At 46.3% G+C, this 20,962-nt stretch overlaps 1 protein-coding gene across 2 annotated transcripts; it reads left to right on the top strand.

The window, feature by feature from the left end:
• The first annotated feature begins 3,182 nt into the window (after positions 1-3,182).
• Positions 3,183-11,444, top strand: HSBP1 (heat shock factor binding protein 1). Of its 2 annotated transcripts, none has more exons than XM_060787935.2 (4): positions 3,183-3,289; positions 6,404-6,470; positions 8,458-8,574; positions 10,504-11,444. In XM_060787935.2, the coding sequence occupies exons 1-4, from the start codon at positions 3,245-3,247 to the stop codon at positions 10,521-10,523; spliced, it is 249 nt and encodes an 82-aa protein (XP_060643918.1). In that variant the 5' UTR covers positions 3,183-3,244; the 3' UTR covers positions 10,524-11,444. The 2 variants fall into 2 exon arrangements, with proteins under 2 accessions (XP_060643918.1, XP_060643919.1); XM_060787936.2 differs by having other exon boundaries at positions 8,458-8,623.
• Positions 11,445-20,962: the final 9,518 nt, after the last annotated feature.

The following is a 20,962-nucleotide window of genomic DNA, read 5'->3' as shown; positions in this document are numbered from 1 at the left end:
CTCAATCTGGGAAGTCAAGACCCGGGGGGGGGGGGGGGTCACCAAGGGGGTGTCAGAACGGTCACCAAAGACCACCGGAAAACACAGTATTTTCTGTTGGTCATGGGGATTCTGTGTGGGATGTCTGGCCCAATTCCATTGTTGGTGGGGTTTGGAATACTCCTTGATTGTAGGTGAAGTATAAATCCCAGTAAGTTCAACTCCTAAATGTCAAGGTCTATGTCCCCCAAACTCCATCTGTGTTCATATTTGGTGTATTGAATGCTTGTGCCAAGTTTGGTCCAGATCCATCATTGTTTGAGTCCACAGTGCTCTCAGGATGTAGGTGAACTACAAGTCCCAAACTCAAGGTCAATGCTCACCAAACCCTTCTACTGTTTTCTGTTGGTCATGGGAGTTCTGTGTGCCAAGTTTGGTTGAATTCCATTGTTGGTGGAGTTCAGAATATTCTTTGATTCTAGGTGAACTATAAATCCCAGTAACTAGAACTCCCAAATGTCAAGGTCTATTTTCCCCAAAGTCCACCAGTATTACATTTGGGCATATTGAGTATTTGTGGCCAGTTTGGTCCACATCCATCATTGTTTGAATCTATAGTGCTCTCTGGATGTAGGTGAACTACAACTCCCAAACTCAAGGTCAATGCTCACCAAACCCTTCCAGTATTTTCTGTTGGTCATGAGAGTTCTGTGTGCCAAGTTTGGTTCAATTCCATTGTTGGTGGAGTTCAGAATGTTCATTGAATGTAGGTGAACTACAAATCCCAGCAACACAAATCCCATGGCCATGCAGTCCTGCCAGTGGCCACGGGACCTTGAAGACGTCTACGGACAACGCCGGCTTTTTGGCTTAGAAATGGAAGCGAGCACCAGAGTCGGACACAAGTCTATTCACATTTGCATGCTTTTAAACTGCTAGGTTGGCAGAAGCTGGGACTAACAGCGGGAGCTCACCCCGCTCCTCGGATTCAAACCGCTGACCTTTCAGTCAGCAAGTTCAGCAGCTCAGCAGTTTAACCTGCTCATACACATCACCTTTTGGTACTGCTCCATTATCCGAGCGGAGATCACTAGGGGGAGCTAGAGAGGGTCCATTTTACAAAGGGGGGTACAGCAAAATCGTGGAGGGCCACCTCACCTAGCAACAGCCAATCTGATGACATCATGGAGGGCCACTGCACCTAGTAACCGTCCCTTCCTTCCCTTGTCCTCACAGGCGCCACCTTTCTTTCCCAGTGACACCCTAGAGCAGTGGTTCTCAACTTTCCTGATTCTGCGACCCCTTAATATAGTTCCTAACGCTGTGGTGACCCCTTCAACCATAAAATTATTTTTGTTGCTGCTACTTCATAACTGTAATTTTGCTACTGTTATGAATCGCCATGTAAATATCTGATATGCAGGATGGATTTTCATTCACTGGACCCGATACTCCCAAATTTGAATACTAATGGGGTTTGTGGTGATGTGTGTGGGGGGTGGGGGGTGTTGATTTTGTCATTTGGGAGTTGTAGTTGCTGGGATTTATAGTTAACCCACATTCAAAGAGCATTCTGAACTCCACTAACGATGGAGTTGAACCCAACTTGGCATACAGAACTCCCCACGGCCAACAGAAAATACTGGAAGGGTTTGTTGGGCATTGACCTTGAGTTTGGGAGTTGTAGTTCACCTACGTCCAGAGAGCAATGTGGACTCAAACAGTGATGAATCTGGACCAAACTTGTCACGAGTACTCAATATGCCCAAATGTCAACACTGGTGGCATTTGGGGAAAAATAGACCTTGACATTTGGGAGTTGTTGTTGCTTGGCTTTATAGTTCATCTACAATCAAAGAGCCTTCTGAATGAGAGAATTGGGCCAAACTTCCCACACAGAACAGAAAATTCTGTGCTTTCTGATGGTCTTTGGCGACTCCTCTGACACCCCCTCGCGACCCCCCCAGAGGTCCTGACCCCCAGGTTGAGAAACGCTGCCCTAGAGGGTCACTCCATCCAGCAACAGCCAATCCAGAGACACCGCGGGGGACACGTCACCAAGCAACAGCTCCTCTTGTCTTTTCTCCTCGTTCACGCGTCCCTTTCCTAGTGACACCCCCGAGGGCCACTTCACCCAGGAAGAACTAGTCCCGTGAAAACTCAGCGGGCCACTCCACCTAACAACAGCCAATCCAGTGACATTACGGAGGGCCACTGCACCTAGTAGCCATCCCTTCCTTCCCTTCTTCTCACAGGCGCCACCTTCCTTTCCCAGTGACACCCTAGAGGGTCACTCCACCCAGCAACAGGCAATCCAGAGACACCGCGGGTGGTGACACTTCATCTAGCAACAGCTCCTCTTGCTTATTCTCCTCGTTCACACGTCATTTTCCTAGTGACACCCCTGAGGGCAACTTCAGCCAGGAACAGCTACTCCCGTGACATCTCAGAGGGCCACTCCACCTAGCAACGGCCTTTTTTGTTGTGACGGATAGAGAGAGACAGGCATGCATTGGGTTCTGCAGATGCAGGTAGATTTGCCTTGCTTAGAATCATAGAATCAAAGAGTTGGAAGAGACCTCATGGGCCATCCAGTCCAACCCCCTGCCAAGAAGCAGGAATATTGCATTCAAAGCACCCCTGACAGATGGCCATCCAGCCTCTGTTTAAAAGCTTCCAAAGAAGGAGCCTCCACCACACTCCGGGGCAGAGAGTTCCACTGCTGAACAGCTCTCTCAGTCAGGAAGTTCTTCTTCCTAATGTTCAGATGGAATCTCGCTCCCTCCTCCCTGTGGCTTCCTCTCACATATTTATACATGGCTATCATATCTCCTCTCGGCCTTCTCTTTTACAGGCTAAATATGCCCAGCTCCTTAAGCCGCTCCTCATAGGGCTTGTTCTCTAGACCCTTGATCATTTTAGTCACCCTCCTCTGGACACATTCCAGCTTGTCAATATCTCTCTAGAATTGTGGTGCCCAGAATTGGACACAATATTCCAGGTGTGGTCTAACCAAAGCAGAATAGAGCATGGGTAGCATGACTTCCCTGGATCTAGACACTAGGCTCCTCTTGATGCAAGCCAAAATCCCATTGGCTTTTTTTGCCACCACATCACATTGTTGGCTCATGTTTAACTTCCCAGAATGCACCACCGCTCTCTTCCTCCCTCCCCCCTCCCTCCCCCTTTCCCGGATCTCGCGAGATCTCCCGAGAGCGAGGCGGGGACTGCGGGGCAGAGGCCGGAAGCGAGAGAGGACAGTGCCATGGCGGAGGCAGACTCCAAGACCGTGCAGGAACTCACCGCTGTGGTGAGAAGGGGGAGGGGGTCTCGGGGTTGCCATGGGGACGGGACGGGCAGGCCGAATGGGTGGGAGGGAGGGAGGGTGGGGGCGGGGCCACCCGGTCGCCACGGAGACCTGGTTGCTATGGAGACACAGGCAGGAACGGAGGCCTCTGGTCGTCTGGGAGTATGTAGGCCTCTTGGGATCCCTATCTATCTATCTATCTCTATCTATCTATCTATCTATCTATCTATCCATCTATGGATATATCTGGGTTGTTGTAGGTTTTTTTGGGCTATATGGCCATGTTCTAGAGGCATTCTCTCCTGACGTTTCGCCTGCATCTATGGCAAGCATCCTCAGAGGTAGTGAGGTCTGTTGGAACTAGGAAAAAGGATTTATATATCTGTGGAAAGACCAGGGTGGGACAAAGGACTCTTGCCTGCTGGAGCTAGGTGCGAATGTTTCAACTGACCACCTTGATTAGCATTTGATTGCCTGGCAGTGCCTGGGGGAATCTTTTGTTGAGAGGTGATTTGATGTGCCTGATTGTTTACTCTCTGTAGTTTTTTTTCTGATTTTGAGTTTTTTAATACTGGTAGCCTACAACACTGGAGAAATTACACTGTTTAGCCGGTATTGCACCACCTGACATCCGCCAGGAAGTAGCAGCCAATAGTGAAAGGACCAAGGAAGAGACATCTCTACCTCATCCCCAGTTTGGGTATCAGCCAGCACGTCAACGACTTCAATCTAGAAATAGTTTTCTAAGATCTACAGAGACACTCGCTGGAACACCTCAGCAAGCAAGAGTCCAAAAGTGGCAGGCTCAAACCCGGAACCTCAACCAATGGCTGATACCAAATGAGAGACTCCCCCCTGGGCACACAGAAGACTGGGCAACTTGGAAGGTGCTGAACAGACTGCGCTCTGGCACCACGAGATGCAGAGCCAACCTTCAGAAACGGGGCTACAAAGTGGAATCCTCGGCATGTGAGTGTGGAGAGGAGCAAACCACTGACCACCTGCTGCAATGCACCCTGAGCCCTGCCACATGCACAATGGAGGACCTCCTTGCGGCAACACCAGAAGCACTCCAAGTGGCCAAAGGACATTTAATCAACTACCAAACTCACAAATTCTGTATTTTGTCTGCTTGTTTGCTTTGTTCTGTTAGAAATGTAATATAATTGACTGGTTGCCCTGACACGACAAATAAATAAATCCTCAGAGGTAGTAAGGTCTGTTGGAACTAGGAAAATGGGTTTATATATCTGTGGAATGACCTGGTGGGACAAAGGACTCTTGTCTGCTGGAGCTAGGTGTGAATGTTTCAACTGATCACCCAGATTAGCATTTGATTGCCTGGCAGTGCCTGGGGCAAACTTTTGTTGAGAGGTGATTAGATGTCCTTGTTTGTTTCCTCTCTGTTGTTTTGCTGTTGTAATTTTAGAGTTTTTTAATACTGGTAGCCAGATTTTGTTCATTTTCATGGTCTCCTCCTTTCTGTTGAAATTGTCCACATGCTTGTGGATTTCAATGGCTTCTCTGTGTAGTCTGACATGTTGGTTGTGAGAGTGGTCCAGCACTTCTGTGTTCTCAAATAATATGCTGTGTCCAGGTTGGTTCATCAGGTGTTCTGCTATGGCTGACTTCTCTGGTTGAAGTAGTCTGTAGTGCCTTTCATGTTCCTTGATTCGTGTTTGGGCAATTCTGCTGCGTTTGGTGGTCCCTATGTAGACTTGTCCACAGCTGCATAGAATCATAGAATCAAAGAGTTGGAAGAGACCTCATGGGTCATCCAGTCCAACCCCCTGCCAAGAAGCAGGAATATTGCATTCAAATCACCCCTGACAGATGGCCATGGTATACGGTAGACTCCTGCAGAAGTGAGAAGATCCCTCTTGTCCTTTGCTGAATGGAGCATTTGTTGGATTTTCTTGGTGGGTCTGTAGATAGTTTGTATGTTGTGTTTGCTGATCAGCATCCCTATGCGGTCAGTGGTTCCCTTGACATCTAATCACCTCTCAACAAAAGTTTGCTCCAGGCACTGCCAGGTAATCAAATGCTAATCAAGGTGATCAGTTGAAACATTCACACCTAGCTCCAGCAGGCAAGAGTCCTTTGTCTCACCCTGGTCATTCCACAGATATATAAACCCATATTCCTAGTTCCAACAGACCTCACTACCTCTGAGGATGCTTGCCATAGATGCAGGCGAAACGTCAGGAGAAAATGCCTCTAGAACATGGCCATATAGCCCGGAAAAACCTACAACAACCCAGTGATTCCGGCCATGAAAGCCTTCGACAATAAATGGATATATCTCTCTGTGTTCCCCCAAACTTCACCAGAACATATGGGGGGTCTGGGTACCAAGTTTGGTCCAGGTCCATCATTTGTGGCAGTCGCAGTGGTCTTGTAAGAGACTACAAATCCTATTATCCATAGTCCACCCTCCCCAAACCTAAAGTGGGCCATGCGGTGTCTGTTTCCCAAGTTTGGTCCAGGCCCATCATTGGTCACAGAAGTCTCTGAAAGTGGGTGAAGATATTGCAAATCCCATCATCCATGGTCTGGCTTTTCCCAAACCTCATCAGGATGTGAGATGGGTCATGGGGGGTCTGTGCAACAAGTTTGGTCCATGTCCATCATTTGTGACAGTCGCAGTGGTCTTGTAAGAGAGTTGCAGGACTACAAATCCTACTTTCCGTAGTCCACCTTCCCCCAAACCCGACCAGGACGTAAAGTGGGTCATAGGGTTCAGCGTCCCAAGCTTGGTTCATATCCATTGTTGGTGATAGTTACAGTGCTGTCTGAAAGTTGGGCTCAATTTGGAAAATAGACATACGAAAACTGACTTTGAATATAAAGATAGATACATATATTCGTGTGGGTACCATTAATTTTATGATGGTGAAACTGAGGAATGCATAAGTTAATTCCTGCAGGTAATGAGCTCATGGTTGGTCTTCAACCCAAAATGGCTTTTGTTGTTGAATCTTAGCAGTTTTCCCGCACCCTCATAGGTAAAATATGCATAACAGAGTAAGCTAAGTTGGATCCTAGTGGACTGAAGCCATTCTCGTGCAAAATAAAACTTTTGCTTGTGTGTGTGTTTGTTTGTTTGTTTACCATCAGGTGCAGACGCTGCTGCAACAAATGCAGGACAAATTCCAGACCATGTCGGACCAGATCATTGGCCGCAATATCCTTTGAAACGACAGTCCATGCGCTTCCTTTCCTACATGGGAAAGACCTTCTTCCCTCTAACTCGGGCATGGGCAAAGTTTGGCCCTCTAAGTGTTTTGGACTTCAACTCCCACAATTCCTAGCAGCCTCAGGCTCTAGCAGCTGAGGGGGAAAAGGAAAGGGCCTGAGGCTGTTAGGAATTGTGGGAGTTGAAGTCCAAAACACCTGGAGAGCCCATGTTTGTCATATCGGCCCTATGTTCTCAAAAGCGGCTGGGAAAGAGCTTCATTTGTTGTTATGTTGGGAATGGGTTTGAGTCGCTCTCATCCAGCTGTGTAGTAAGCAATCCTAAGGAACATAATGCAGAATGCTGGGAGATGCAGATGGTCTGAAAAGCCATGTAATTTCCAAAATCCAATTTAGATTGTTATGGTTTTTAAACATACGCAGTGCTTCGGAAGCTCACGCATGCAGCAACCCAGAAGAGTTAGTATTATTATCCATAACTGGGAAGTTGGTTGCTGTGTCTCAGCCACATCTATAAGGAAAATGAGTAGGGTCAGAATTTGAGAGGGTGAAGCCTATGGAATTGCATGGGGGCAAGACAAGGCTACTATTAGGTGGATCTGGAATTGTTTGAGCGATGGAACCAAAAGGGTTCTTCTCCCTAATGGTTCCTCTTCTTCATCCTGGAAAGAAGAGACCAGGGAGCACCGCAAAGTTCAGTCCTGGGCCCAGTTCTGTTCAACATCTTTATTAATGACTTGGCTGAAGCTTTAGAGGTCATGTTCTTATCAATTTTGGGACCAAATTGGGAAGGAGAGCTAATATTCCAGAGGACAGGATTAGTTGAACATGAGCCGAGAGTGTGATGCAGCAGCTCATAAAGCCGGTGGGATTCTGGGCTGCATTCAAAGGAGTCTAGTGTCCAGATTGAGGGAAGGCATGGTGCCTCTCTATTCTGCTTTGGTCAGGCCTCTTCACCTGGAAACACACTATGTCCAATTCTGGGCCTCACAGTTCAAAAGAGACTCTTAATCTGGAAGAAAGTGTCCAGAGGAAGAGGGAGACTGAAAGGCTCAAAGGTCTGGAGACCATGAATAATTCCTATGAATAGCTGGATCTATTTAGCCTCAGGAGGGACGGTTGAGAGGAGACACGAGAGCCATGTATGAATATGTGAAAAGGTGTCAGAAGGAAGAGGGAGAGACTTGTTTTCTGCTTCCCTGGAGACTAGGACTCAATTGAGCCATGGGTTCAAATGACAAATGACAGGAAAAGAAAGGAGAATCAATTGAACTTTAGGAAGGACTTCCTGACTATGTTGACAAGCTGGAATGTGTCCAGAGGTGGGCGACTAAAATAATCAAGGGTCTGGAGAACAAGCCCTATGAGAAACGGCTTAAGGAGCTGGGCATGTTTAGCCTGAAGAAGAGAAGGCTGAGAGGAGATAAGATAGCCATGTATAAATATGTGAGAGGAAGTCACAGGGAGAAGGGAGCAAGCTTGTTTTCTGCTTCCCTGGAGACTAGGATGTGGAAAAGGGGCTTCAAACTACAAGAAAGGAGATTCCATCTGAACATGAGGAGAACTTCCTGACTGTGAGAGCCGTTCAGCAGTGGAACTCTCTGCCCCGGAGTGTGGTGGAGGCTCCTTCTTTGGAGGTTTTTAAACAGAGGCTAGATGGCCATCTGTCAGGGGTGATTTGAATGCAGTATTCCTGCTTCTTGGCACGGGGTTGGACTGGATGGCCCATGAGGTCTCTTCCAACTCTATGATTCTATAAGAAGTTCAGCAGTGGAACTCTCTGCCTCAGAGTCCCATGGAAGCTCCTTCCTTGGAAGCTTTTAAACAGAGGATGAATGGCTATCTGTCAGAGGTGCTTTGATTGTGCTTTTCCTCCATAGCAGATTGGGATTGTACTAGGTGGCCCACGTGGTCACTTCCAACTTCTATTATTCTATGATTCTGTTGTTCTGTTAATACCTTTAACTCTGAGCCACTTGACGACATGAGCTGCCGCATTGACGACCTGGAGAAAAACATTGCCGATCTCATGACCCAGGCCGGAGTGGAGGAACTGGAAGGGGAGAACAAGGCGGCTCCGGCCAAGAATTCAAGTGAGGATGTTAAATGAGGCAGTGTCCGCCGGCCCGAAGGGGCAGGACTGTGAGTTGTGAGCTGGGGCTACCCCTTGAGGCGGGGGGAGGTCTCATGGCATGGTGGGGGGGGGGGGGGTTGCATTGCACATCCACTGTGGGGGATGAGTCTCATGGATCTATAGTTGAGGCGGGGGGGGGGGGGGGGGGAGAGATGCTGCATTTGTTTCCCTTTCCTTTTTCCTCTATTGTGAATGCTCAGTAAGGAATAATACAATCAGTTGGACCAGGCAGGGTAAATCCTGCTCTTTTTCCTGTACAAAACTTTACTGCTTTGGGATGTTATGTGATTTCTGGGCTGTATGGCAAACGTGTGCTAGCAGCATTTTCTCCTGATGTTTTGCCTGCATCAGTGGCTACTGGAACCTTTATTGCTTTGTTTGCCATAAATACTTCTATGTGGCTCAACATTAAAAGTTTGTATTTGTCTAGCCCTCCATTATTCTTCCAAAACTGATGCTGATAGATGGATAGAAAGTTAGTTAGTTAGTTAGATAGATAGATAGATAGATAGAGAGAGTCCTAGTAGGCATTAGAATACTTTGAGAATATATAATAGAACTTTATGTCTAACCTCCCAAAGTACTGTATATTCTGGTGTATAAGACTACTTTTTAACCCAAGAAAATCTTCTCAAAAGTCAGGGGTTGTCTTATACGCTGGAGTAGTCTTATATGCGGGAGTCATCTTATACACGGGAGTCGTCTTATAGAGCAGGTGCTGAAACTTCCAATCGGATTGGAGAATCTGTGGTTGCTGCATATGGTGGGGGAAGCTCAAAAATGGCAATGGCTGTGTCCCTGCCGTATGCAGCGACTGTATGAAAGCATTAAGGACGACGCTGTACAAGCATGGTAGAAGAAAAACCATTCATCAGGATTCGTGGACTTAATGTGGTCCCGATGGTGAGGTGAAGGGGCGCCTCACCGGGAAGGTGTAAGTGAAGGCTGGAGCAAGCTGCAGGCTTCCGGAGCGCCCGGGGTATGGAAAAAAGAGATAGAGTGGCTCTGGGCCCAGAAAAACACACCTCTTTTACCTGTCTGGCCTGCCCTTGTATCCTGTTACCATACCTCCTCCTCTGCCTCTCAGATCCTGCTCCTGAAGACTGCAGTGAAGTGGTGCAGTTGCGCATGTGTGAGATCAGAGAGGCAGAGAAGGAGGTACAGTAATAGGAAAATTACCATATTGAACTCAAATCTGATGCTTTTAAAATTTTTATTTGGTGTGCATTGGAAGAGGGGTAGCCTTATACAGTGAGTATATCCCAAACTTTATATTTTAACTGGAAAAATTGGGGGTCGTCTTATACACCCAGTCGTCTTATATGCCGGAATATATGGTAAAAAAATGGTAAACCTTCAATGGCAGTGCAAAAGGAACTTCTTTCTCAGATGTTATGTTTACTATAGTTGCCCTGGAAATTACTGCTGCCTTGGAGATTAGGACTCAATGGAGCCATGGGTTCAAACTACAGGAAAGAAAGATTCCATCTGAACATTAGGAAGAACTTCCTAACTGTGAGAGAAAGCTGTTAAGCAGTGGAACAAAGGCTGGATAGCCGTCTGTCGGGGGGCTTTGATTGTGCTTGTTCTGCATAGCAGAAGGGGGTTGGACTGGATGATCTATGTGGACTTTGCCATGATTCTCAGCTAAACGTGAGGGTTTGGGGATATTTCCTCTGAAGCATTTTACTTGCAATCAATTTATGAAGACAGTCCCTACGTGCAATCTTTAAAAATACAGAATGAGAAAAAACATGGGGAGGAATAAGAGGAAAAAAATGTTTAAGCTGGGCTGGTAGACCAGCTTGGCTTTCCATCTTTGTTCTTATGCCTGTTGAAATGGTCCCTTCTAATTCCTAAATCTGTTTTGTGTATTTTCTTTCCACAGCTTGCAATAATAATCTATGATGGGTGCTGGAAATAAATGTTTTTACAAGCCTACAGGGATTTCCAGATGATGGCTAGTGTGTTGAAGCATTTTTCTACGGCTGTAGAAACCGCATTCTTGATGTACCTTGTCTCACTACAATTTCTATCCTGATTTCTTATGTATTGTGAGTTTAACACAGTTTTGAAAATTATCGCATTCTGGTTATTTTAAAAAAGAAAGAGCCTGGTGGAGTTCAGCCAGATGTATGGACGAGTGGATTTTAGTCAAGTTGTCCTTTTACACAAGCATGCAAAATAACTGTGTCGTGAATACGTAGCTGTTTTTACAAAAGTGTCACAGAACTAAAATAGTCGAAAGCCATGTCTCTCTTTTGACCTCCCCCGTGCTGTTTTACTCTGAAGGCCAACAACTAATGGATCACAAAAGTAAACACTGATTTTTTGAAATATATATTGTTCTATAGCAGGCATGGGCAAACTTTGGCTCTCCTTCCGGGTGTTTTGGACCAACCCCCAGAATTCCTGGCCTCAGGCTTAAGTGACTGAGGCCAGCTTAAGCGACTGAGGGGGGAAAGGAAAGGGCCTGAGGCCAGGAATTGTGGGAGTTGAAGTTTAAATATCAGGAAGGAGGGCCAAAGTTTGCCCATGCCTGTTCTATAGTGTCTGCTTTATTTTAGGATGTAAGGATTTGGGTAACAGAGGCCTGAGAGGAGAGAGAAAAAGAGCAGGGCTTCCTCAAATGGAGCCATTGCAGGTGTCACAACCCTTATCCGAATTGACCTGAAATTGCCCTTATTTTGTGGATGAGAGCGTGACGCTTTTGCTTTCTGATGGTTCAAGTTTTGTTTGATGCACAAATTATTTTAAAACATTGTATATGACCTTCAGGCTGTGTGTATAAGGTGTATATGAAACATAAATGAATTTGTTTAGACTTTGGTTCCATCTCCAAGACATCTCATTATGCATGTGCAAATATCTCCAAATCAGGGGGTGGGAAATTTCCAGGACTCCTGATCCCAAGCATTTCGGAGAAAGGACACTCCACCTGCAATAGGACTACAGTTGTTGCTCTTCCACTTTTTCAACCTATATTGGGATAGACATACTAGGAAGGACAGCAAGTCCCATCTGCTCTTGTGATGGTGGGCCTACCTGAGTTTTGTCTGGTGGGAGGAGAGAGAGTGATCCATGCCCTGCCATTTCATAATTATCACTTGTCAAGAAGGTTTGCTGTTGTTTATCTTGGATGCCAGTACATAGAAAAAGAAGAGTCTGCCTTACAAGCTGTTTTTGCCACAGCTAGGAATGCTTAGCATATGGTACCTACTAGACATGGGCAATCCATGGTTCTAAATGGTTCTAAAGTACTTAACAAAACTATGGGGTGACGGTGCTTTGCTACTAAAGTATTTCTAAAGTTCTGGTGGTGAAAATTTCAGAACAAGACTTTCAAAATTTCATTATAAATGGCAGTTCTTAATTGGTTCTGTCATAAAAATTGCCAATAATGAAATTTTGAAACTTTTGTTAAGGCCACAGGGAGGAGGGAGCAAGCTTGTTTTCTGCTTCCTTGGAGACTAGGATGCGGAACAATGGCTTCAAACTACAAGAGAGGAGATTCCATCTGAACACGAGGAAGAACTTCCTGACTGTGAGAGCCATTCAGCAGTGGAACGCTCTGCCCCGGAGTGTGGTGGAGGCTCCTTCTTTGGAAGCTTTTAAACAGAGGCTGGATGGCCATCTGCCAGGGGTGATTTGAATGCAATATTCCTGCTTCTTGGCAGGGGGTTGGACTGGATGGCCCATGAGGTCTCTTCCAACTCTTTGATTCTATGATTCTGAAATTTTCCGCACCAGAACTTTAGAAACACTTTAGAACAGTGGTTCTCAACCTGTGGGTCCCCAGGTATTTTGGCCTACAACTCCCAGAAATCCCAGCCAGTTTACCAGCTGTTAGGATTTCTGGGAGTTGAAGGCCAAAACATCTGGGGACCCACAGGTTGAGAACCACTGCTTTAGAAGCAAAGCACAAGCTTCAGAAACAATTCAGAAGAAAAGCACCAGCGCCCCTTGGTTTTGCAAGTACTTTAGAACCATTTAGAACCATGGATTGCCCATGCCTAGTATCTACAAAACCCCTTTGAATGTAGTGTTGAAATGAATGGCCACTGGGTACGTTGTGCCCCATTTGCTTAAGACCTCCCACTTCACCAAGTGTGTCTGCTCAGACTTAAGGAATGGGAATCATGCAGACTGCCAGAGGATAGTGGAGTGCATTTCCCAGCAGCCCTAGCTACCTGGTGAATGCTGGGAACTGCTATCCAAAAATGCCCAGAGTGCTGCACAAGTCCTGTCTTTGTCCTGTCAATGGGGCCTATTCTGAAGCAAGGGGATTTAAGATTGCAGCCTAAAGGTGTCAGGAGTAGGTCATGATTTCAGAAGAAGAAACCATCTACTTTTCTTCTGTAGCTTGTAAAATGCCTTCATCCCATCTGATTAGGGCAAATGTGGACCTCTTGGTATTGTTGATTTGCAGCTTCTAGCATTCCTCACCATTGGCCTAGAGTTGATGGGACTTGCAGTCCAGCTATTAAAGGAGCGCACTCTCTTAATGAGGCTGGGGAATGAACAAGACCTAGTCCTTTGGGTTATTCACGTATAAATAGCCAAGAAGTTTGCAGTTTGCGCTCCTGTCCCAAAACACACTCAAGCTAACTTTGTGCCATCCATCGCATTTGGCGAGATGCGTGCTGTCGTTTTTCAAGACTTGTCATCATTTTGTGTTAAGAAAGCAAGAGGAGATTCCTAGGGCAAATAAACCTGGTACTGCCATCCTTGGCCTTTGACTTTTCTGGTTAAAAAACAAAACAGAGCCTAATAAAATGGCTGAAGTAACTCTTAAGGTGGAATGGACACATACGAAGAAGCCATGCTTTTGAGCATCTCTCTAGTTGTGGATTGCCAATACGCAGCAGGAAGTACTTCTTCATACAATGCGAGGTTCAGATATTATGCTGGACCTTATGTCATTGTAATGCACAAAGGTGCTCACATCTCATCATCATCATCACTTTATTTCTTAATTAGTCGCTCTCCATCAAAGTGCTCCGAGCTACTTACAATTTAAAATAGCTTATACACAATATAAAACATTCAATATAAACATCTAAAGGTAAATGTTTTCCCTGACATTAAGTCTAGTTGTGTCTGACTCCGGGTGGTGTTGCTCATCTCTATTTCTAAGCCGAAGAGCCAGCGTTATCCATGGATGCCTCCAGGGTCAAGTAGCCAGCATGACTGCATGGAGCACCATTACCTTCCTGCAGAAGCGGCACCAATTGATCTACTCACATTTGCATGTTTCTGAACTGCTTGGTAGGTAGGAGCTGGGGTTAGCAGCGGGAGCTCACCCCATTCCCCGGATTCAAACTGCCGACCTTTCGGTCAGCAAGTTCAGCAGTTTGTCCCACTGTGCCACCAGAGGGCCCTGTGCTCACATCTACATACATAAAATACATAAACATGAGGAATATACTGAGAAGTTTACTTTCTGGGAAATGGAGGGCATGGTGGAAAAATACTCAATTTTTTTCAGTATTTCTGAAAACTTATTTCAGCCCCAGTCATAGTTGTTGCTATTTAATTCCAAACCTGTCCAGGTTGTCATAAATTATAACTTCTACTATCTCTCCCAAATAATGAGATCTGCTTGGCAAAAGGGGGAGGAAAAGGGAGATTTCTATTTACAAGAACAGAATGCAGCCATGCCCTCTTAAAGGTCTGTGACAAAGGCCTTCTGTTTCTTCAAATGCATCAGGTGACTCTTATTCCTTTTTTGGAAAGATAACTCATTCGGAGTTCTCTGTGTGCTTGGAAGATACAGCTGTTTTTCCCCAGGAGAAAGGACAGGATCTCCCAATTAATGTCGATCCTTTCCCTTTAGGCTGAACACATAAAATATATATTCCTGTCATCTTCTTTAAAGCAAAAACTACTCATCATTGACAAAAATATTCGCCTGTGGAATTATTAAACTAGAAGCAATAGATATGGAGAAATAGTGGAAATAAACAGCCAGAAGCCCAAAAATGGAGATAGATAGATAGATAGATAGATAGATAGATAGATAGATAGATATAGAGTTCAATGTGGGCTCGGCAAAACTACGGTGAGCCAGATCTGTAATTGGTTAAGTGAATGAACCTACAGGGTGATTCTACCCAATGCTTCCTCCTCTTCATTCTGGAAAGAAATGGTAAGTGGAGTGCCACAAGCAGGGTTCCGTCCTATGTCTGGTCCTGTTCAGGATCTTCATTAATGACTTAGAGGAAGGGTTAGAAGGCAGGATCGTCATGTATGCAAACGGAACCAAACTGGGAGGGAGAGCCAATACCCCAGAACACAGGAGCAGAATTCAAAGGGATCTTCACAGATGAGAGAGATGATTGGCCAAAACTAACAATGAAGTTCAAGAGGGACAAATGCAAGAGACTCCACTTAGGCAGAAAAAATGAAATGCAAAGAGACAGAATGGGGGATGATCATGCCTGGCTTGAGAGCAGGATGTGGGGAAAAGATCTTGGAGTTCTTGTGGGTAGGAAGGGGAACAGGAGCCAGGAATGTCATGCAGTGGCAAAAAAAAAAAAAAAAGCCAATGGGATTCTGGCCTGGATCAAGAGGAGCCTAGTGCCTACATCTAGGGAAGTCCTGCTCCCCCTCTCTTCTATTCCATCAATGATCTCTGTTTTACATTAGTCAAAGACTAATGTTTGACTTCAAGTCAAACCCAGAACACAATGGTTTGCTACCTGAATACAAATATCTATGTCAAGAGGCGAAGACTCAAGATAATTTCAAAGAGGATAATTATTTGCTACATCAGCATTATATTCCTATAAAAGACTCAATCTAATATTTCTCAAGTGTGACAGACCAGAGGAGTCTGGCTCACCCGCTATGCTCAGCTTCATTGGGAAGGAGAGAGATAGTGTACATATGGAGAGTATCAGATCTGCTATGTGAAAGCAGGATTCTGTGTCGGACCACACCTGGAATCACACTGTGTCCAATTCTTGGCACCGCAATTTAAGGGAGATGTTGACTCTAAGCTTGAATGTGTCCAGAGGAAGAGGACAACTCAAAGGATCCAGGGTCTGGAGAACAAGCCCTATGAGGACAGAGAGGGTGAAAGAGCCGGGCATGTTTAGACTGCAGAAGAGAAGGCTGAGCAAAGACAAGATGAGGGCCATGTATAAATATGTGAGGGGAAGTCACAGGGAAGAGGAGGAAGCAGGCTTGTTTTCTGCTGCCCTGGAGACTAGGATGCAATGAAACAATGGCTTCCAACTACAGGAAAGGAAGGAGATTCCACCTGAGCATTAGGAAGAACTTCCTCGCTGTGAGAGTTGTTCAGCAGTGGAACTCACTCTCTCTGCCTCAGAGTGTGGTGGTGGCTTCTTTGGAGGCTTTGAAGCAGAGGCTGGATGGCCATCTGTCGGGAATGCTTTGAATGTGATTTTCCTGCTTCTTGGCAGAATGGGGTTGGACTGGATGGCCCACCAGATCTCTTCCAACTCTAGGATTCTAGAGAGTCTAACTAAAAGAACAAAGGCACATATTTATTTTCCTGTGTCTGATCTTTTGAAACTGCCATGTGTAAGATTATTTAAGCGCTGTTATTACTATATAGACAATAAAACCATTGAATCTGAAAGTTCAGCTGACCAAGTGGGTGGGCACCAGGGAACTCCTTGCAGAAACAGACTTACAAATAACGACAATAACGATGCTAAGAAAATAACAGCAACTCCGCAAGAAGAGAAAGGGGTGAAGGAATCTGTTTCAAGATTTCAAATTGACAATCAATGCTTCTCTTTTGTTTTTGGCAACTCATTAGTGGGAGCAGAAAGAGCCCACAAGGAATCGATGGACTGCAGCCCACGCTGATCAACAATTTACTCCAAAGGCAATCATCATGCCTGAGTCACGCACATACACACAGGCACATCGCTTGATTTCTGATTATTCAACACATGATGACTCCCATTCAGATGCGTCAGCTCTCAGCATTGGAAAAGCACTATGTCCTAGCTGAAAAACAACTCCTAACAACAGAGCCACATAGTACATAAATACAGCATACAATACTTGCCAGGTGCGGAAGAAACAACCTTTTGCAACTTGTTTCATTGCTGTACAGCTGTCACAGTCAGGAAGTTCATCCTCATGTTCAGGTGGAATCTGATGTTTCCTTTGCTGCCTGTGCCCCTGTTCATAAGATTGCACTTCACTTTCTGTCCCAGTGAGAATGCGATTTTGAACAATCTGGCTTATGGAAACAAGCATTGGCAAGAAAGCTTCAGTGGGGATACCTTTTCCCTCGATAATAACTCCTCCAGGAAATGGTTTCCCATCCTAGTAGTAGATTCCTCTCACTTCTGGTTGTCTCAGCCCCGTTCTTAAGCACGAGTAGTTTGCAAGTCGGATGTTTGTAACTCGGGCATTGCCTACACAATTGATCAGCGTAATGGGCAAAAAACCCATCTTGCCAAGCTAATTCTGGGGGGGGGGGGGGGGTGTCCTCCAAATCTATTTTCCCAAAGGGTCCCTTTTCCATCCTGGTGCCCCCTAGTTTGGATAGCATCCGCCTTGCAAGTTGGATTCAACTTCATTGGCCACATAGGATGCTTTTGCTGCAGATTCCTGTTTTGTTTGGAGGTTGGGTGAGAGGGGATGGGGGCTCCCTTCAAACCCTTCCGATTCCTCCCATAAAGCTGAATGTTTGCAAGAAGGAAACCTACCTGGAAGCCTTTTTTATTGCTTACTTTCCATCAGATGGGGTGAGCTCCCTCTGTCAGCTCCATTTCCCATGCAGGGACATGAGAAAAGCCTCCCACGGGATGGTAACACATCCAAGCAAGGTCCCCTAGGCAACATCCTTGCACAGTCAATTCTTTCACACCAGAAGTTACTTGCAGTTTCTCAAGTTGCTTCTGACACCATTAAAAATAACCAGAAGCTAAACTCCAATAGAAAGCTTGCGTTTAATTGTACGGCAAAGACTGCCCTCTGGTGTAAATTTATGTTCCAAAGAACAACAAAGTAGAGAGGAAACCACACCGCAGTTCCAATTAATGATCCCTTTTGCTCTCCTGCTTTGATTGCTTCATGTCAATAGGATTGATGGAGTTGTGGGTGTAATGCGGGGGGGGGGGGGGGGGGCAGAAGGATTTGTATGAGGAGTTCAAATTGTCAATGGCTGATACCAAATGAGAGACTCCCCCCTGGGCACACAGAGGACCGGGCAACTTGGAAGGCGCTGAACAGACTGCGCTCTGGCACCACAAGATGCAGAGCCAACCTTCAGAAATGGGGCTACAAAGTTGTGATCCTCAGGTTGTGCCAGTTAGCTTTCGTATGATATTGTTTCTGGCACCCACTTTTTGCTTGATGTTCAGGCAGTGCTTCTTGTAGGTAAGAGCATGGTCCAGACTGACTCCCAGGTATTTGGCAGTGCTCCAGTGGGATTCCTTCTGAGGTGATCTTCAGAGCTCGGGATGCTTCTCTGTTCTTGAGATGAAAGGCACCACACTAAAACAGTAGATGTGGCTCTGAATGAGACATGCCACATTATCACGGGTGTCTGCGCCCTACACCACTGGAAAAATTACACTGCTCTAGCTGGTATTGCACCACCTGACATCCGCTGGGAAGTAGCAGCCAATAGTGAAAGGACCAAGGCAGAGACATCTCCAGCTCATCCCCTGTTTGGGTATCAGCCAGCACGTCAACGACTTAAATCTAGAAATAGCTTTCTAAGATATACAGAGACACTCGCTGGAAGACCTCAGCAAGCGAGAGTCCAAAAGTGGCAGGCTCAAACCCAGAACCTCAACCAATGGCTGATACCAAATGAGAGACTCCCCCTGAGCACACAGAGGACTGGGCGACTTGGAAGACGCTGAACAGACTGCGCTCTGGCACCACGAGATGCAGAGCCAACCTCAAGAAATGGGGCCACAAAGTGGAATCCACAACATGCGGATGTGGAGAGGAGGAAACCACTGACCACCTGCTGCAATGCAACCTGAGCCCTGCCACATGCACAATGGAGGACCTTCTTGCAGCAACACCAGAAGCACTCCAAGTGGCCAGATACTGGTCAAAGGACATCTAATCAACTACCAAACTTCACAAATTTTGTCTGTTTGTTTGCTTTATTCTGTTAGAAATGTAATATATTTGACTGGTTGCCCTGACACAGCAAATAAATAAACTGGGGGCTCTGCACTCAAGGAATGATATAATGTAAACACTCTTGATATATCTCACTTTCCTCTTTTAAAAGAGATGGTTGTCCACACTCTTAACATCCCGAATACACTACTGTGATGCGCTCTACATGGGGCTGCCTTTGAAGACTGTTCAGTAGCTCCAAGTAGTCCAATGTTTAGGTAATATATCGAATATGTAATATATCTATCTGTGAGGAATTGTGAGAGTTGGAGCCCAACAAAACACCTGTAGGGCCCAAGTTTGCCCATGCTGTAGAGAAAGTCTTGGAACGTGTAGTGGCCTCACAACTCCAGGTATTCTTGGTAGACACGGATTATCTAGACCTGGCACAGTCTGGCTTTAGGCCGGGACATGGTACCGAGACAGCCTTGGTCGCCTTAGTGGATGATCTGCGCCGGGAACTTGACAGGGGGAGTGTGTCCCTGTTGGTGCTGCTGGACCTCTCAGCGGCCTTCGATACCGTCGACCACGGTATCCTTCTGGGACGCCTCGTGGGGATGGGTCTTGGAGGTACTGTTCTGCAGTGGCTCCAGTCATTCCTAGAGGGTCGATCTCAGAAGGTGTTGTTGGGAGACACCTGTTCAACCCCACAACCAGTCTTGTGGGGTTCCTCGGGGCTCAACATTGTCTCCCATGTTGTTTAACATCTACATGAAGCCGCTGGGGGGAGATCATCCGGAGTTTCGGGGTACGGTGTCATCTGTACGCGGATGATGTCCAACTCTGTCACTCCTTTCCACCTGCTATTAAGGAGGCTGTCCAGGTCCTGAACCGGTGCTTGGCCGCTGTGACGGTCTGGATGAGGGCAAACAAATTGAAATTGAATCCATACAAGACAGAGGTACTCCTGGTCAGTTGCAAGGCCGAACAGGGCATAGGGTTACAGCCTGTGTTGGATGGGGCCGCACTCCCCCTGAAGACGCAGGTTCGCAGCTTGGGTGTGACCCTGGACTCATCGCTGAGCCTGGAACCCCAGGTTTCGGCGGTGACCAGGGGAGCATTTGCACAGCTAAAGCTTGTGCGCCAGCTGCGCCCGTACCTTGGGAAGTCTGACTTGGCCACGGTAGTCCACGCTCTGGTTACATCCCGTTTAGTCTACTGCAACGCTCTCTACGTGGGGTTGCCTTTGAAGACGGCTCGGAAGCTCCAACTAGTCCAATGCTCGGCAGCCATGATTTTAACAGGAGCGGAGCGCAGGGAGCATACAACCCCCCTGTTGCGCCAACTCCACTGCTACCGGGCTCAATTCAAAGTGCTGGCGTTGGCCTTTAAAGCCCTAAACGGTTTGGGCCCAAGCTACCTATCCGACCGCATCTCTGCCTATGAACCCACCAGGACTTTGAGATCTTCCGGGGAGACCCTGCTCTCGATCCCGCCTGCTTCTCAAGCTCGGCTGGCGGGGACGAGAGATAGGGCCTTCTCGGTGGTGGCTCCTCGGCTGTGGAACGCCCTTCCAATGGACATTAGACTAGCACCATCTCTAATGGTATTCCGCAAAAAGGTGAAGACCTGACTGTTTGAGCAGGCGTTTGAATAATTAGTGCAATGATTGGTTAATGAACATTGGAACGGAATAATAGATGACGAATCTGGAACATGTTTTTGATGACGAGACGACAGTGAATGGGTATTGTAGTAACTGTTTATTAATTGTGCAATGTGTTAGGTTGTTAACTGTTTCTATATTGTAGCACTGAATTTTTGCTGTTCGTATTTGTTGTGAACCGCTGTGAGTCGCCTTCGGGCTGAGAACAGCGGTATATAAGTGAGGTAAATAAATAAATATTCTAAAGCCTTTGACTGTGTGGATCATAATAAATTGTGGCAAGTTCTTGGTGGTATGGGGATACCAAGTCACCTTGTCTCTCTCCTGAGGAATCTGTACAAGGACCAAGTCGCAACAGTAAGAACTGACCACGGAACAACAGACTGGTTCAAGATTGGGAAAGGCGTACGGCAAGGCTGCATCCTCTCACCCAACCTTTTTAACTTGCATGCAGAACACATCATGCGATGTGCGGGGCTGGATGAATGCAAAGCTGGGGTGAAAATTGCTGGAAGAAACATTAACAACCTCAGATATGCAGATGACACCACCCTGATGGCCGAAAGCGAGGAGGAGCTGAGGAGCCTTCTAATCAAGGTGAAAGAAGAAAGTG

This window comes from Anolis sagrei, chromosome 8 (genome assembly GCF_037176765.1).
Source record: "Anolis sagrei isolate rAnoSag1 chromosome 8, rAnoSag1.mat, whole genome shotgun sequence".
In the NCBI taxonomy this organism is placed as follows: Eukaryota; Metazoa; Chordata; class Lepidosauria; order Squamata; family Dactyloidae; genus Anolis; species Anolis sagrei.
The sequence above is the reverse complement of the archived record's forward strand: the minus strand, read 5'-3'. Positions and strand labels throughout refer to the sequence as shown.

What these genes read in the sequence shown, in the direction of transcription:
- HSBP1 (XM_060787935.2), top strand. Translation starts at nt 3,245, where the DNA reads ATGGCGGAGGCAGACTCCAAGACCGTGCAGGAACTCACCGCTGTG. An exon ending in TGCAGGAACTCACCGCTGTG is followed by an intron (nt 3,290 to 6,403) that starts GTGAGAAGGGGG and finishes GTTTACCATCAG; the next exon opens with GTGCAGACGCTGCTGCAACA. An exon ending in GGCTCCGGCCAAGAATTCAA is followed by an intron (nt 8,575 to 10,503) that starts GTGAGGATGTTA and finishes TTCTTTCCACAG; the next exon opens with CTTGCAATAATAATCTATGA.